At 35.5% G+C, this 18,554-nt stretch overlaps 1 protein-coding gene across 12 annotated transcripts in view; it reads right to left on the reverse strand.

Moving 5' to 3' along the window:
* The window catches only part of RYR2 (ryanodine receptor 2), a 794,016-nt gene that overhangs the window by 390,185 nt on the left and 385,277 nt on the right, over window positions 1-18,554 (reverse strand). For all 12 annotated transcript variants that reach the window (XM_043925904.1, XM_043925902.1, XM_043925903.1 and 9 more), the window contains exons 13-14: window positions 7,261-7,425; window positions 4,383-4,504 (exon numbers count right to left, since the gene is read on the reverse strand). In XM_043925904.1, coding sequence (XP_043781839.1) covers window positions 4,383-4,504; window positions 7,261-7,425 — 287 coding nt within the window. The remainder of the gene's footprint in view (window positions 1-4,382; window positions 4,505-7,260; window positions 7,426-18,554) is intronic.

The raw sequence follows: 18,554 nt of genomic DNA on the forward strand, positions 1-18,554 counted from the left end.
GGCTGGCGGGCTACCGTCCATGGGGTCGCAAAGAGTCAGACATGACTGAGCAGCTAAGCACAACACAAATATTTGAATACTCAACAACCTATTGGTCAAAGAAGCAATTAAAAGAGAAATTAAACACAGCACAACAAAAAGTGACAGGGGACAGTAAGGACAAATATTTAAGCACTAAAGGACAAAGAAAAGGTCTCAAACTAATGATATCAGCCTTCATCTTCTGAAACCAAAAAAAGAAAAGCAAATTAAACCCAAGGGAAGCAGAAAAAAGAAAGCTTGCAGATCAGACTGGGAATCAGATCATCTTTTAAAATGATTATCCCTCCCTCAGTTCCAGGACCTTCCTCAGATATCAAAATTTATGCTCAAGTCCCTTATATAACAATGGTATAGTATGGGTTTCCTGGTGGCTCAGAAGATAAGAATCTGCCTGCCATGCAGGAGGCGGAGGTTCAATCCCTGCATTGGGAAGATCCCCTAGAGTAGGAAATGGCTACCTGCTTCAGTATTCTTGACTGGAGATTCCAATGGACAGAGGAGCCTAGTGGGCTACAGTCCATGCGGTCACAAAGACTTGGACACGACTAAGAGACTGAGCGTGTGTGCACATGCACACACACACGCATATAATTATTACTAAAAAATACTGAGTATAGTCCCCGGAACTATCCCGTAGGTCCTACTTCATTAACTATTTTAAGTAGAGTAGTGTGTTTATGTTAATCCCAAACTCCTAATTAATTGCTCCTGTCCTCTTTCACTTTTGGTAGTCATAAGTTTGTTTCTATGTCTAAGGATCTATTTCTGTTTGGATATTAAGTATATTTGTATCTCAAAAAAAAAGATTCCACATACAAGTGAAATTTCACTTTCATATAACCTAATATTCTTCTGTATACTTTAAATCATCTCTAGATTACCTATGTAATACTATGTAAATAGTGGTAATTACAATATAAATGCTATGCAAATAGTAGTCATCATGCTTCAAATTCAAGTTTTGCTTCTTTAAACACTCTGGAATTTTTTCCTAATATTTTTGATCCATGGTTGGTTGAATATATAGATGCAAAATCCTTGGATATAGAGAGCTATCTAAAGTTAAATATGGGTTATATAACTAACACATTTTATCAAGAGAAGTATAATGAATGAATTTCATTCAAATAACCCAAAGAAAAATTGAATTTTATTATGAAGCAGCAAATACTTAGTAAGTACTTTTGCCACAGAACCCAAATTTCCCATGTTTGGTTCTCTAATCAAATTAAGCAAGAAATAAGATTCTAAAACTAATCTTCCAAATCACAGGTTCTTTAAAAAAAAATATGAGTACTCTTGAGCACAGAGCAAATGTGTGAGAGTCAATCACATCCAAGGTGAATTATCGTATCTTGATGAACATAGAAAATGTCACTTAAGGCATAGCATCACTACATTAAGTCTAAACACTGAAATAGTATCTTTCTGACAAAATATACTTTAAAACAAATAATTTTTTTCTGTTATTAAGCTAGCTCTTTCTTGCCAAATGGAATGACAACAGTGCCTCTGAAAGTACCACAAAAGCCACATTGTAATAAAAACTTCTATAGTTGAAGAAGTCAGTACTGATGGATAGGCTACACAGAAAATAGGCTATTTTAAAGATTTATGATTATTTTCCTCAATAGGACTGATTAGGCAGTAGGATAGAGAGGGGAATACCAGACCACCTGACCTGCCTCTTGAGAAATCTGTATGCAGGTCAGGGAGCAACAGTTAGAACTGCACATGGAACAACAGACTTGTTCCAAATAGGAAAAGGAGTACGTCAAGGCTGTATATTGTCACCCTGCTTATTTAACTTATATGCAGAGTACATCATGAGAAATGCTGGGCTGGATGAAACACAAGCTGGAATCAAGATTGTGGGAGAAATATCAATAACCTCAGATATGCAGATGACACCACCCTTATGGCAGAAAGGGAAGAAGATCTAGAGAGCCTATTAATGAAAGTGAAAGAGGAGAGTGAAAAAGTTGGCTTAAAGCTCAACATTCAGAAAACAAAGATCATGGCATCCGATCCCATCATTTCATGGCAAATAGATGGGGAACAGTGGAAACAGTAGCTGACTTTATTTTTCTGGGCTCCAAAATCACTGCAGATGGTGATTGCGGCAATGAAATTAAAAGACGTTTACTCCTTGGAAGGAAAATTATGACCACCCTAGACAGCATATTAAGAAGTAGAGACATTACTTTGCCAGCAGAGGTCCATCTAGTCAAGGCTATGGTTTTTCCAGTGGTCATGTATGGATGTGAGAGTAGGACTGTGAAGAAAGCTGAGCACAGAAGAATTGATGCTTTTGAACTGTGGTGTTGGAGAAGACTCTTTGAGAGTCCCTTGGACTGCAAGGAGATCCAGCCAGCCCATCCTAAAGGAGATCAGTCCTGGGTGTTCATTGGAAGGACTAATGTTGAAGCTGAAACTCCAATACTTTGGCCACCTGATGCGAAGAGCTGATCATTTGAATAGACCCTGAAGCTGGGAAAGATTGGGGGCAGGAAGGGAAGGGGACAACAGAGGATGAGGTGGTTGGATGGCATCACCGACTCAATGGACATGGGTTTGGGAGGACTCTGGGAGTTGGTGATCGACAGGGAGGCCTGGCGTGCTGCAGTTCATGGGGTCGCGAAGAGTTGGACAAGACTGAGTGACTGATCTGAACTGAACTGAAAGAAGCATTATGGAAAGGACAAGATGGAAAAAGTCTAAGTTGAATTGATCCTAAATAAGTTACAATTTCACAGTTAAAATATTGCTATAAAAAATAAGAATCTGATGATGTCTACTCCAGCAAGCATTACTCCATCTGAAAAGGGTTAGGATTTATATGAGACAGAGAATTGAGATAAATACTAAGGATATGATGAAGCTGAATGCTGTGCACATGCTCTGATTTCATGAAAGTATGCACAGAAATGCAAACAGTGCAATGGTTTATAAAAGAAGCAGAGAATAATTAACATTCACATAATCTTAGGTGGTAAAGGTCTTTTATATGCTATAAAACCAAGACATGGTTTATTGAGCAAACCACAATGGAAAAAACACTTTAAGATCTTTTCCAAACCAAAAAAATGGGGAAATATTTACAATTTATATAGGAAATTAATATCTCTAACATATAAAAAGCTCATAATGCCTAATATAAATATTATCAAATAACAGGGCAAATCAACAAGAAAAAATAAAAGAAGAAACCTGGCCAAAAAATATGAGATATACTCATTGGTTTTTTAACAATTCACACTGATGTGCAAATTTTAAAAAACTAAATATCATTATAAAGAAATATGTGGAGAAGGAAATGGCACCCCACTCCAGTATTCTTGCCTGGGAAATTCCATGGATAGAGGAGCCTGGTGGGCTGCAGTCCATGGGGTCTTAAAGAGTTGGACATGACTGAGTGACTAAACAGTAACAAATAAATATATATATACTATAAATATATACATGCAGGCTTGCATGTTTAGCTGCTTCAGTCCTGTCTGACTCTGCGATCCTATGGACTGTAGCCCTCCAGGCTCCTCTGTCCACGGGGATGCTCCACCTAAGAACTGGAATGTCTTGCCACATCCTCCTCCAAGGATCTTTCCGATCCAGGGAACAAACCTATGTGTCTCCTGCATCAGCAGGTGAGTTCTTTACCACCTGGGAAGAGCATATACACATATATATATCAGTTTTTCCCATCTTTAAATTGGCAAGTGTAAAAACAGATATAATACCTATCACCAACCAGAATATATTTTGGTATAAGGTTTCCAGAAAACACTTTGGACACAAGTTAGACTTAGTTTTGTAGATATGCAATTGTTTCCATTATTACGTGGTAAAACTTACTTATTACAAGAATCACCTAAAAAAAATGTTCAAAATTCACAAAGTATCTAGGAAGTACCATCCTCAGTGTGAAAGAGCTAGCACAAAGGTATGTTATAGAATAATTCTCACATACAGCTAACAATTATAAGTTGCACATATAGTTCCTAAAACCACAGTCATTTCTTTAAAAATCATTTAAAGGAAATATACTCAATACTCTATAATAATCTATAAGGGAACAGAATTTGAAAAAGCACAGATATATGAATATGTATAACTAAGTCACTTTGCTGTATACCTGAAACTAACACATTGTAAATCAACTATATTCCAATTTTAAAAAGAAAAACACAAAATCATCTAACTAGCATTTCCTAATGTGTTCGGCAGAACTGCCAAACTGTATGAGATTTACCAACATATATGTTTTAGAATTGTTTATTTGTAATCTAAAAACAAAATTGAAATAAAATATCAAGCAATCACAACAAAGAAGGAAAATGTACCTAATAAATCTATTAAAAAGAAAGACTGTGCTCCGGATGACACGTGCTGTCCGTGATTCTTCATGCTGAGATCTGGATAAATTTAGGCCATCATCCATGTGTCCTTCATGATGCATAATAGCCTGCATGAAAGGACAAATAACTCCATTACTCCCAACATCCTTTTTTCAAATGGGATTTAGGAAGATGTGCACTCAAAATGGTGAACCATGACAATAAACAGAGTCTAAAGTGAAAGAGGTTGTACACAGTCATGCTCAGGTAAAGTAATATGTACAGGTCCCTGTACATATCCACCATTCAATATATTTATTCAGCTGTTGCTTTAAAGATGAATCTGTTGTTGTTTAAAGCACAAATCAATAAATGTATTGATTTGAAAAACAAATATTAGAGTGCTTTCACATATCTATATTCAATAATTCATCCACAGTCTAAACAAACTCTGAACAAAAGAAGCAAAGGAAAACATTACATGGGATACCACTTATACAGTAATTCTGAACATAGCAGGGTTAATTTATAAGCACTGAGCAATGCTTCTAAGGTATCTCAGTTCTTTTAAAAAATGTATTTTATTGTATTATTTCTTTTGTTAGAGGCTTTATATTTCTGAATATACAACATAAAGAGATAATTGAACAGCTGAATGAATTTTACAAAGTGAAACAACTGTGTAACACCCAATCAAGAGAGAGAATGTTAAGGCACCTTAAAACCTGCCCTAGTGCTCACTTCCTGCCCCTGTTCTCCAAGGTACTTCCCATCTTCTGGACTTTCAACAGCAAAGATCACTTGTGTACTGACATGTAAATGGAACCATTTGCGGCTAACTCCCTTCACTCAACACCAACAGCAAGATGTCTTCAGAACGTTTAACCAGATAAACTAAACTAAAATTAGCAACTAGAACTAATATCACAAACTATTTAAAAAGCAATGTAAAGATAATTTTCCCTATACCAAAATCAATGAGACAGAGACACAAAGTCTTTTTTTCTATTTAAAGTTTTTTTTTTTTTTTTTTTGTCTTTTTGCCACTCCACAGAACACCTGGGATCTGAGACTAAACCAAATTGGGTTTAGTCTATGAATATAAGGATTCTTAAATATTGTGATGTATTCTACCAGAGATTGAACCTTTGTCCCCTACAATGGAAACTGGGAGTCTTAACCACTGGACCATCAGGGAAGTCCCAAAGTCAATCCCAAAGCCTTAAATGCATTCACTGACAAAGAAAAAAATGACCATAATGAAGCAATGTATTACTCATTTTTAGACTCTAAAAAACAAAAACAAAATTGAAAAGAGGAATTAATTAAGATAAAAAGAGAATTTAATGAACTAGAAAGAAAATGATATAGTAGGTAAGGATGAATAAAAGAAGATAAATGAAAGAGATTAACCTCTCACAAAGCAGGCCAAAGATAAAATTGAAAGAAAGAAATAAACACAGGAAATATAAGATACAAAAGACATTAAAATTATAAAATATAATAAATCAATGCTGTATGAAACTTAATGCCCACCTCCAATTTTTTTTTTTTTAGAACATAACTGACTACCCCAGAGGACATGGATGACTTCCTAGCAAGTTAAAAATCATCAAAAGGAATCTCCTTAACGTAGAAAATTTGATGATATCACCTTATTTACCAGAGATTGGAAAGGAAATTTAAGATCCAATATTTAAAAGATCATAGGACTAAACAATTTCACAAGTGAGCTCTAATGAACCTGCAAAGAGAACATGCTCTTATAATAGTAGACCAGTAACTGAGCAATGACTGCTGCCTGTCTTTACAGTCTGTCACCTATGAATGGTCTACATTTTCTAATGGTGGAAAAAAAACAAAGGAAAGACTACTTCATGAAATATGAAAACTGCATGAATTTCAAATTTCAATATCCATAAACAAAGAAAAATTAATGCATAAATTTATCAAATGAATATATGTGGCAATTCTAGGTAGGTTCTAAAATAAAATATAAGTAGAAACCAATAAGATTTAAGAAGAATAATAAACTAGGCCAAACTGGGTTTAGTCTATGAAGATAAGGATTCTTAAATATTGTGATGTCTATTAACTTATTTATCAATGAAGTAAAAGACACTAAAATATGATTTTTATCTCCCTTCAACTGATAAAATTTAGCAATCATATCTGCTTTATTAAAGTCAGATAAAATGAAATAGCAGAATATTATTTAAGTATATAAACTATTTTAATTGTCTACAGGATGCAAGAAGGCATAAAAAGAGAATTTAATGAACTAGAAAGAAAATATTTCTTCAGTGAAAAAGGAGTGAAAATTCACAATAAGAAGTCATACTGAGATGAACAACCAGAATAGATGAAATGACAGCAAGCTGAGATAAATGTGACTTGGGCATGATAATGAAAAACACAAGAAAACTAAAATTTCAACCCTTTCATGGTTCACAGCCTTGTTGTGGTAAAGGGGCTTCTGTAACTCAATGAAGCTATGAGCCACGCCCCATGCAGGGACACCCAAAAGCGATGGATCAAAGTGGAGAGTTCTGACAAAATGTGGTCTACTGGAGGAGGAAATGGCAACCCACTTCAGTATTCTGTCCATAGGACAATCCTATGGACAGAGGAGCCTGGCAGGCCATACAGTACATGGCGTCAAAAAAAGTCAAACAGGACTGAGCAACTAAACAACAACAAGAAAGCAACATCTAATACTGCTCACCATACAAAACCCAGAGAGTTTACCAGGGTGGGACTGGACCTCTAGCTTGTAAATAACACAGCAAGAGGCTGAAAGTGTTGCTACTTGTTTGGGTCTTGCATTTGTGTTGTTCAGTTATTAAGAATGACCACCACAGACAGTGTTTTTGTACATTCTTACCTTGCGTTGTATGGATCCCATTCTCACCGATTTCACATCCACAGACTGGTAAGTTAGCCACAAGCCTGTACTGATGTGCTGTATATAACACACTGAGTCTCCATATTTTATTTCAGAGGTTCCCATGCCATCGACTTCTTTTCTCACTCCTACATCCAATTTTTCCTGGGAGAGGGGAAAAAAAAGACAAGCAAAGGCTTTAAAAATACTGGTTTAATATCAAAGGAACTTTGCCTTGTTGTAAATCATGTTCCTTGAAAAATGCAGCCCTCTGAAATAATAATGGTCAAATGTTCTATTGTAGCAGTTCAACCTCTACTGGAAACTGAGGAGGAGATTGCAAAGATAAATAACATACTCCTGAATTATTCATACGGGCAGAAAATTATTTTGGCTATAACACAAAATTTTATATTGCTTCATGGCAAACTCCAAACTAGAGACCTTAAAATCAGTAATTCAGGTTTCATATTCTTTCCAGATTATTATTTTTATGATTAATGACTAAGAGTATAGGTTGGGGGACAGAAAATCCAATTTTGAGCCTAATCTCTGCCACTTAGTACCTCTGAGGCCTTAGGATAAGTTAATTAAACCTTTTAAGCCTCTGTTTCTCATCTGTAAATAAAGCTAACATGAGAACCTCCCCCACAGTATCAGAAAAAATGAGATAATGAATGCAACATTTTCAGCACAGTACCTGGGATAAAATAAACACTTGAATAAACTTTCATGATTTTGACCATGAAGCTATTATTTATAATGCTGATGATGAATTTTGTTTTAATGAGGATGTTACGAATAATGATGATTTCTTTCAAACCCTAATCAAGGGTATAATTCAGTTTCAATATAGTTTTTAGACTACAGAGTTCTCTATGCTAGGAAGAAACAATCAATCCTCTGATACCAACTAAATGTTTCCTTTCAATCCTGATTTGTTTTAATGCTTCTTCCTTCAATTTTCCCTTCCATGTTTCATTCTGGTCTTCAAAAACTCATTATGCCTTGAAGTTCTGTATAATTCTTAAAATAGCAGGAAAAAAATCTAATGCTCTTTTGGTTACAATATCTTCTTTTGTGGTTTCTGATTGTCCTTGTTCTAATTTTCTTGTTAAATTTACTTTAAGTTTTGTCTATCTCTTTGGCTGTTTGAGCATTGTTTGAAATCAGTACTAGTTATATAAATGTTTCTGAAAATTAGGTTGATTCAATTTTATGTCTGTTAAACCACCAAAAGGAACAATTCAAGTAAAACAGAAATTTTGATTTCTTATGGTATTATTACACCACACTAATAATTAGCAACTCCGAAATAATTATGGACACTCCGTCAACAATTGAAAATTAAAACTTAAATGAGTTTTGATTCTTAATGCAAAAAGGGTCAAGGTCATATAAGAAAGTGAATGCAATTAGAAGTTAAGTTGATATAACCATTATGCAAATAATCTGAATTTGCAATAAAACAGATAATAAACCATTCCAATTTCATCCTATCAAACCAGATAAACTACAAATCTACTTAAACCAACCCTCTAAATAGAAAAAATAAATTCTAGGAAAAATATATAACAATGCAATCATCTCCTCAAAATAAAACAAGGAGCTTCTAACATGATTTTTGTTTTTCCTTTATCCCAGGAAATTGGCTTGTAGTCTATTTATAGGCTTGTGGACAGTGCTTTGAAAAGTGCAGCTACTAAGTACAAAGGTATGCTGTGCTTGCTTTTTACTGAAGTGCTTCACATCACTCTCTGGGTTAGAACTTTTAATTCCAAAACTTCATAATGACCATGTTTTTGTAATTATTCAGATCCTCAAGTCAAGTAAGAACTGCTAAAGTGACATTAGAGGGGGGAAAAAAAAAACCACCAGATTATTTGCTTTTTAAAAGAACAAAAGCCAGTCAGTCCTTTCCTTCTTTTATTTCCTATCATTTTCTGTAGCTCAAGTTTAGGAGAAATTCAGGTGAAAATAATCTAAATGATCTGGCCAATCACCATGGTAAGAACATGACAGCTGGTAAAAGCATCCAACAGAAAACTAGTCTGTTTTACCAGAAATAAAGTGTCCAAGTCAGGTGAGACGTCAGACTCCTAAAACCCTGTATTAACTAACCTATACCTAAATTAGTGACATTTAGTTTTAGCATTACCTTGATATATTTTATAAATCATCTATATTTAGTTTTCTTTTTAGTTATTCTGGCCATGGGAAATGATTGTAGTTTAGTTAGGACATCCCATAGACAACCAGTTAGAAAATTGGGAAAAAATATTTTTTAGACTCTGTTGTTAGGCATTTCAGAGACCAAAAGCAGAAAGTGAACAGCAGACTTCTCTATAAAGACAAAGAGTACTCAAGTGATTTGTAAGATGTAGCCTTTGTCTACGGGCATGCCCTGTCCAATCTGCTCGGAGCTCAAGTAGAAGAAAGGTTCTTTTTTTTTTTTTTTTTTAATAGTTGGAGGCTAATTTCTCTACAATATTGTAGTGGTTTTTGCCATACATTGACATGAATCAGCCATGGATTTACATGTGTTCCCCATCCCGATCCCCTCTCCCACTGCCCTCCCCATCCCATCCCTCTGGGTCTTCCCAGTGCACCAGCCCTGAGCACTTGTCTCATGCATCCAACCTGGGCTGGTGATCTGTTTCACACTTGGTAGTATACTTGTTTCAATGCTGTTCTCTCAGAACATCCCACCCTTGCCTTCTCCCACAGAGTCCAAAAGTCTGTTCTATACATCTGTGTCTCTTTTTCTGTTTTGCATATAGGGTTATCGTTACCATCTTTCTAAATTCCATATATGTGCGTTAGTATACTGCATTGGTGTTTATGTTTCCGGCTTACTTCATTCTGTATAATGGGCTCCAGTTTCATCCACCTCATTAGAACTGATTCAAATGTATTCTTTTTAATGGCTGAGTAATATTCCATTGTGTATATGTACCATCCTGACTGGCATGTAATGGTACCTCATTGTGGTTTTGATTTGCATTTCTCTGATAATGAGTGACGTTGAGCATCTTTTCATGTGTTTGTTAGCCATCTGTATGTCTTCTTTGGAGAAATGCCTGTTTAGTTCTTTGGCCTATTTTTTGATTGGGTCATTTATTTTTCTGGAATTGAGCTGCAGGAGTTGCTTGTATATTTTTGAGATTAATCCTTTGTCTGTTGCTTTGTTTGCCATTATTTTCTCCCATTCTGAAGGCTGTCTTTTCACCTTGCGTATAGTTTCCTTTGTTGTGCAAAAGCTTTTAAGTTTCATTAGGTCCCATTTGTTTATTTTTGCTTTTATTTCCAATATTCTGGGAGGTGGGTCATAGAGGATCCTGCTGTGATTTATGTCGGAGAGTGTTTTGCCTATGTTCTCCTCTAGGAGTTTTATAGTTTCTGGTCTTACATTTAGATCTTTAATCCATTTTGAGTTTATCTTTGTGTATGGTATTAGAAAGTGTTCTCGTTTCATTCTTTTACAAGTGGTTGACCAGTTATCCCAGCACCACTTGTTAAAGAGGTTGTCTTTTTACCATTGTATATCCTTGCCTCCTTTGTCGAAGATAAGGTGTCCATAGGTACGTGGATTTATCTCTGGGCTTTCTATTGTTCCATTGATCTATATTTCTGTCTTTGTGCCAGTACCATACTGTCTCGATGACTGTGGCTTTGTACTAGAGCCTGAAGTCAGGCAGGTTGATTCCTCCAATTCCATTCTTCTTTCTCAACATTGCTTTGGCTATTTGAGGTTTTTTGTATTTCCATACAAATTGTGAAATTATTTGTTCTAGTTCTGTGAAAAATACCGTTGGTAGCTTGATAGGGATTGCATTGAATCTATAGATTGCTTTGGGTAGTATATTCATTTTCACAATATTGATTCTTCCAATCCATGAACACAGTATATTTCTCCATCTATTTGTGTCCTCTTTGATTTCTTTCATCAGTGTTTTATAGTTTTCTATATATAGATAGGTCTTTTGTTTCTTTAGGTAGAAATACTCCTAAGTATTTTATTCTTTTTGTTGCAATGGTGAATGGTATTGTTTCCTTAATTTCTCTTTCTGTTTTCTCATTGTTAGTGTATATGAATGTGAGGGATTTCTGTGTGTTAATTTTATATCCTGCAACATTACTGTATTCATTGATTAGCTCTAGTAATTTTCTGGTAGAGTCTTTAGGGTTTTCTATGTAGAGGATCATGTCGTCTGCAAACAGTGAGAGTTTTACTTCTTCTTTTCCTATCTGGATTCCTTTTATTTCTTTTTCTGCTCTGATTGCTGTGGCCAACACTTCCAAAACTATGTTGAATAGTAGTGGTGAGAGTGGGCACCCTTGTCTTGTTCCTGACTTTAAGGGAAATGCTTTCACTTTTTCACCACTGAGGATAATGTTTGCTGTGGGTTAGTCATATATAGCTTTTATTAGGTGAGGTATGTTCCTTCTATTCCTGCTTTCTGGAGAGTTTTTAACATAAATGGATGTTGAATTTTCTCAAAGGTTTTTTCTGCATCTATTGAGATAATCATATGGTTTTTATCTTTCAATTTGTTAATGTGGTGTATTACATTGATTGACTTGCAGATATTAAAGAATCCTTGCATTCCTGGGATTAAGGTTCTGTCTTATTTGATACTTGAGGTATCAAAGGACACAGTTTGGGGCTCACAAGCAGACAAAAAAATTAGACGAGCTAAATCCTGGATGAGAAAAGTAGCCACAAAATCTGTTTATGCAATCTGCCAATTCTTGTTAACCATTATACTATGCACACCCAGGGGAGCGCTAGTAAATAGTAGCAGTTAGACTCCAAAATAACTGAGCACAAACAGTACAAGCAACATCCCACTGCCAAAGAAAGAAAAAAACTGGAGCTTCAGTTCAGCAAGATTCACTGCCTGAAAAAACCAAGGTCACTCTTCAGAAAAAATAAAATAAAATAACCCCAATCCCAGAATTCAAATAATCCTACTCATGAATGCTTGGAAAATCTAATTTCCAAATGAATATTAACATGGTTCCAGAAGTTTAAAAGATCAGCCTGAAAAATAAAAAATGATGTTTTGGCATTGGGTATGTCAATCTGGCTCATGACTATGTCAAAACTATGTCTGAACAACTGTTCTCCTTAAATTATATATACTGGACATAATAGTGGAGATTAGACTCATTAAGAAATTTAAACTAGTCCTAATAGTATAATGTTTTAATTATATGGACAAAGGTAGTTCAGAGACATTCTTCTAGCATTAACTGAAATTTTCCTTAAATGTCGCCAAATTATTCTGTCAAGTGGCTGAGAGAAAGAAGACAAAGGCCTACATCCTTAGCAGATGGAGTATTTTGGTATTTTCTCCTTAAGACAAATAGTGGCTAAAGTTTGAGAGCTAAAAGGTCAAAAATTAATTTATTTGCTTCTATACAGGGGCATATTTTGGCAAAAAAATAGCTGGTCACTGTGAAATATGAGTCTAACAATGCTACAGGTTAAAAGAAATTGCTGGGATGGACAGGCCAGGCCAAGCTTACCCCATCCAGGGCAGAACTGCAAAAAAACACACAGCTGACTTTAGCCCCTGTGTTCAGAAGTTTCATGAGGAAAAACTCCAGTGGGTGGGTTTATGGAGAGAAGAGCTTTAAGACTTTTCCTGTATTTGGAGATGTAAGCAGCTTGTAGAAGGCCCCTCTTTTGTCTCTTCACTAACCTTAAACCAGGCACCCCCATGCTCTACTCATTTTCGGCCCTAGCTCACCTTTCAAATCTTTACGTAACACAATAGTTTGCAACTTGTTGGTTCTTTCCCTAAATCAAAGAAGCAGAAATGAATAAGTCATTAACAGATGACCAGATCACTTCCCTAGCTTCCCCTTCAGAAATCTCACAAATAAACTGTGTGAACAAGGCAGTATCTAAAGAAAGATCATGCAGAGTCGATGAGCCTGCACACTGTGGGGGATGACCATGACTCTGACCCCCCATCTCAATGATTCACTAGATTACTTCCTGGTTTCCCTTTAAAAGCTTTCACTGCCATGCAGAATCTTCAGAGGTGGTTTTGGGGGTTGCTGAGTCCACCATCTCCCCAGATGGTAGTTATTCTGATTCAAGGCAACCTTCTTTTCTTTTTTTTTTTTTTTTTGCAACCTTCCTTTCTATCAGCATTTGTGACTATTCATTTTGTAAGCAGCAAGCAGCAGACCTGATTTAATAACAGAGGGTCTTTGAGGAGCATCCATGGGGACAGTGAAACAAGGACACAGAGCCTTAGGAGAAGCCCTCTAAAAATCTTGTACTATATCTTCCCTCCCCTGGAGTGTGGGCAGAACCAGTGAATATGATGGGGTACCACTTCTGCAATTAGGTTGTGTTACACCGCAAAGGTGAAAAGATCCAGCAGATGTAGTCAGGGTCCCGATTCAATTGATTTGAGCAAATAAAATGGGAGGCTTCCCAGGGTGAGTCATACTTAATCAGGTGCAGTCTTTAAAAGAGGATTTAGGCTTTCCTTAAGCACAGAGACTACAGTGAGTCCCATCAATTTCATTCTGCTTACAATCTTCCTCTTCAGGACATTTGCACTACAAACTCCTCCGCCAGCTTTCCAATCTCAGAAAGCAAGTCCATATAAAACATCCTTTCATATATATGTCTCTCATTCTGACACTGTCTCTCTGGTTAAACTCTGACTGATATATCTCATTTTTTTTTCTTTTTTTTTTTTGTTGTTGTTGTTGTCTTTTTTTACTTCATTTTTAAGGACATTGTTTCTTTCTAATTTTACAAGCAAAATCTGTTCATTGCAGACAACTACAAATACATAAAAGTATCAAGAATTAATGATCACCTATACTCTTCATCTCTCTCAGAGATAACCATCATTAACATCTTGTTGCATTTCTTTGCAGCATGTCCAATTTTAAAACTTGAAGTATAATTGGCCTACAACATTATGTTAGCTCCAGATATACAACACAGTGATTCAATCATAATGCTATACATTACAAAATCATCACTATGATGTCTAATTACCACGTGTCATCTAAGATACTACAATATTATTAATTATATTCCCCATGCTGAACATTTCATTCCTATGACTTATTCATTTGTAACTGGAAGTTTGTACCTTTTAGTCTCTCTCCCTTCTGGCAACCAATAATGTTTGTTCTCTATGAGTCTGTTCTGTTATGCTTGTTCATTGGTTTTGTTTTTTAAATTCTGCATATGTACATATATAAATATATAAGGGAAATCATAGAGTATTTGTCTTTCTCGGACTCAGCATATCCCCTATGTCCATCCATATTGTTGTAAATGGCGAGATTTCTTTTTTCAGATGAATAACATTCCATCATATATATTTGTATGTATACCATATCTTCTTTATCCATTCACCTCTCGATGGGCACTAATCAGTCTTAGTTAATATAAATAATGCTGCAATGAACACAAAAATGCACATATCCTTTCAAATTAGTTAAACACCTCATCTTAACCACAGATGGTCTCACCAAGCTCACTGTCAGGCTTAATGCTATTTAAAGTTACCATAAAAACTAAAACTGAATTTCTGTATCTTCTGTAAAATGATAGTGGGCATTACTTTCTATTATGCTATCAAAACCCTTTGAGAAACACCACCTGATTGCAAGAATTTATTCTGAATTTAATCCTGATTAAAAGCAAAAATCCATCTGCATTGAAAACTTCATATAACTATTTTGATAACAAAAAAAGCCCAAGTTATCCGTTTTGATTTTAATTTTTAGATATTTAATCAATCACTAAGCAACCATAAATGCAGGTGATCACAGATGAGAAACATTTCTTTTTATCTGCTACTCATTATTATTAAACCATAAGTTTTATCATTAAAGGGGGCTTCAGATTTACTATTAATACTTAGGTTCAGAGTCTAGATCTGCCACTTAACTAACCTAAGCCTAAATATAGTCATCTACATAATGAAGACTAAAAACAGTATCTAAGCTTCATAGGTTTGAACTAGGATTAAATAAGAAAACACATAAAAAGGGCTTAGCACATTACTTGGCACATTATAAACTGTTAGCCTGACTCTTATTTTTATTGGTGGGTCTATATATTTTAAAACATCTTAAACATATTTTGAGCCAAGAATAAAAATCTCAAATAAAAACATGCTAAAACTATATCCTAAAAATATTTTGTTCTATTTTTACAGTTTGCTCCATAATCCTTGTAATCTCATTGGAAGTCTTATTTGAGGTTGGTATTCCATCATTTCAATAGCTAAAGGTTTCTATTCATGGTTCATGAGAGGAAAAAGACTGGATAAAATCACCCAAAGAGGAATATTTTAGTGGCATTTTAAGCTAAAAAAAAAAAAAACAAATGACATCCTGGGGGCAGTGTAATACACGGGTGATTGTCAACCTACCTTATGATTAAAACTGACATTTCAATACACTAATGTAATGGTTTAAAATTCTAGGAGTAGAGAAAGTGAAGGAAAGTTCTATGAAAACCTGCATAAATCAAACTGAATTTTTCATGATATAAAATGCTTTCTTTTAAAAAAAAAAGACCAAGGATTTTGCAATATATGTGTGCATCAAAACATCACATTGTACATCTTACTTTCACACATTATTAAATGTCAGTTATATCTCCCTAAAGCTGAGGGGAATAGGGGACAACATTGGTGATATTAGAAATTGTCTTTCACTTTATTGTGTTTATTCTGAATATATCCAGTCATCAACAATTGTTTATTATTCTCCAAATCCTGAACTTGAGAATGGCTAATGAGTATTCACATTAGTACAAAGATATCCAAATGACAATTTAAAAAATCGCTCCTTATGTTAACTAGTAGAACAGGTTTTTAAAGAGGTTCACAAAATTTTAAGTAAGAATGATCTTGAAATGAAGTGAAGTGAAAGTCACTCAGTCATGTCCAACTCTTTGGGACCCCATGGACTATACTGTCCATGAAATTCTCCAGGCCAGTATACTCGAGTGGGTAGCCTTTCCCTTATCCAGAGGATCTTCCCAACCTAGGGATTGAACCCAGGTCTCCCACATTGCAAGTGGATTCTTTACCAGTTTTACCAGCTGAGCCACAAGGGAAGTCCAAGAACACTGGAGTGGGTAGCCTATAATTTCTCCAGCAGATCTTCCCAACCCAGGAATTGAACTAGGGTCTCCTGCATCACAGGTGGATTCTTTACCAACTGAGCTATGAGGGAAGCCCAGAAACATCTTAATGTTTTCAAATATATAGAATATACTTTCAAAGCAGTTCCACACAATCATAGGTAAGGGAACGCTAATGTAAAATAAGGGTCCTTAAGAGGTGATTTTCTTCAGAATTCCTAAAACCGTACCCTCGATTCTAAGATAAAAGTCGGTATTTTCAACTGTTCTAAAAAAAGTTTAATTTTTCACCAGTAATAAAAACTTGGTTTACAACATAGTAATTATGTCAACCAATAGTCATTTATTACTTGTATACTCAAAGTACACCAAGAACCAAAGAAATATCTTACACACATATTTTTGCCTTCCAGAAATATAAGTACTCATTATTTTCATTGGATATAGCAAAAATATACAAAAATATAGCAAGCATTTTCAGCTTGTCAGTGGCATTAAGGGAAAACAAGAATCATACACCTTTAAGAAAACGTGATTATTTATTCAAAGACGAGGGACCATAGCCAAGTATAATGCTTAACAAAAGGATGAAAGAAACTGTTTACCTATATCATCTTCTCTAAAATGTTAAAAATATAAACAGTATTTTATTTTAAAAACATATTATGTCATCTATAATTAAGAACTGTACTTTTACTCTATTTTAGTTTTAAGTTCATGCTTTTTTATTATGCAATTGCACTTTTCATCATGAATAATTTTTACTTTTTAATTTTAATTTTTAATTTTAATATGTAGCCCTATTAGTATAAAAATATGCATATAGTTGTTAAAGACTGAAATACATACACTCAATAGTTGTTTCTGAGTGATGGATAGTACACAATTTTAATTTACCCCTTACCATATTTTTGCATTATTTCTTTTTAAAATCTTCTATAATGATTACACATTATATATAATAGAACAAAGTAATTTAGAAATAATAGAGTTACTGTCTTGACTTCATAGAAAACACTGTATTACATAATCTGTCAATGATTTTAAAATGAAAACTCTGTGATTTTAAAAATAAGATTTCCCCAAAAAATTAAAAATAAGAGTTTCCACGTGCGCAATTGCTTCAGACACAACTGATTCCTCGAGACGCTGTGGACTACAGCCTCCCAGGCAATTCAGTCCATGGGATTCTCCAGGGAAGAATGCTGCAGTGGGCTGCCGTGCCCTCCTCCAAGGGATCAAACCCCCATCTCCTGCACTGCAGATGGATTCTTTACTGCTGAGCCCCCAGGGAAGCCCCCAGAGTTACCATACCATTCAGCAATCCCACTTCTGGGCATTTATCCAGAAAAGCTCTAGTTCAAAAAGATACTGGGACTCCTATTTTCATAGGAGCACTATTCACAGTAGCCAAGATATGGAAACAACCTAAATGTCCCTCAGCAGCTGAATGGATAAAGAAGATGTGGTACACACACACACACACACATACACACACACACACACACAATGGAATACTACTCAGCCATAAAAACAATGAATGCCATTTGCAGCAACATGCATGGCCCTAGAGATTATCATACTAACAGAAGTAAGTCAGAAAGAGAAAGTCAAATACCATATGCTATTATTTACATGTTGAATCTAAAATATGATACAGTTCAGTTCAGTTCAGTTCAGTTCAGTCACTCAGTCGTGTCTGATTCATTGTGACCCCATAAATCACAGCACGCCAGGCCTCCCTGTCCATCACCAACTCCCGGAGTTTACTCAAACTCATGTCCATACAGTCAGTGATGCCATCCAGTCATCTCATCCTCTGTCGTCCCCTTCTCCTCCTGCGCCCAATCCCTCCCAGCATCAGGGTCTTTTCCAATGAGTCAACTCTTCGCATCAGGTGGCCAAAGTATTGGAGTTTCAGCTTCAGCATCAGTCCTTCCAATGAACACCCAGGACTGATCTCCTTCAGGATGGACTGGTTGGATCTCCTTGCAGTCCAAGGGACTCTCAAGAGTCTTCTCCAACACCACAGTTCAAAAGCATCAATTCCTCAGTGCTCAGCTTCCTTCACAGTCCTACTCTCACATCCATACATGACCACTGGAAAAACCATAGCCTTGACCAGACGGACCTTTGTTGGCAAAGTAATGTC

The sequence above is a fragment of the Cervus elaphus genome, chromosome 15, assembly GCF_910594005.1.
Source record: "Cervus elaphus chromosome 15, mCerEla1.1, whole genome shotgun sequence".
NCBI lineage: Eukaryota > Metazoa > Chordata > Mammalia > Artiodactyla > Cervidae > Cervus > Cervus elaphus.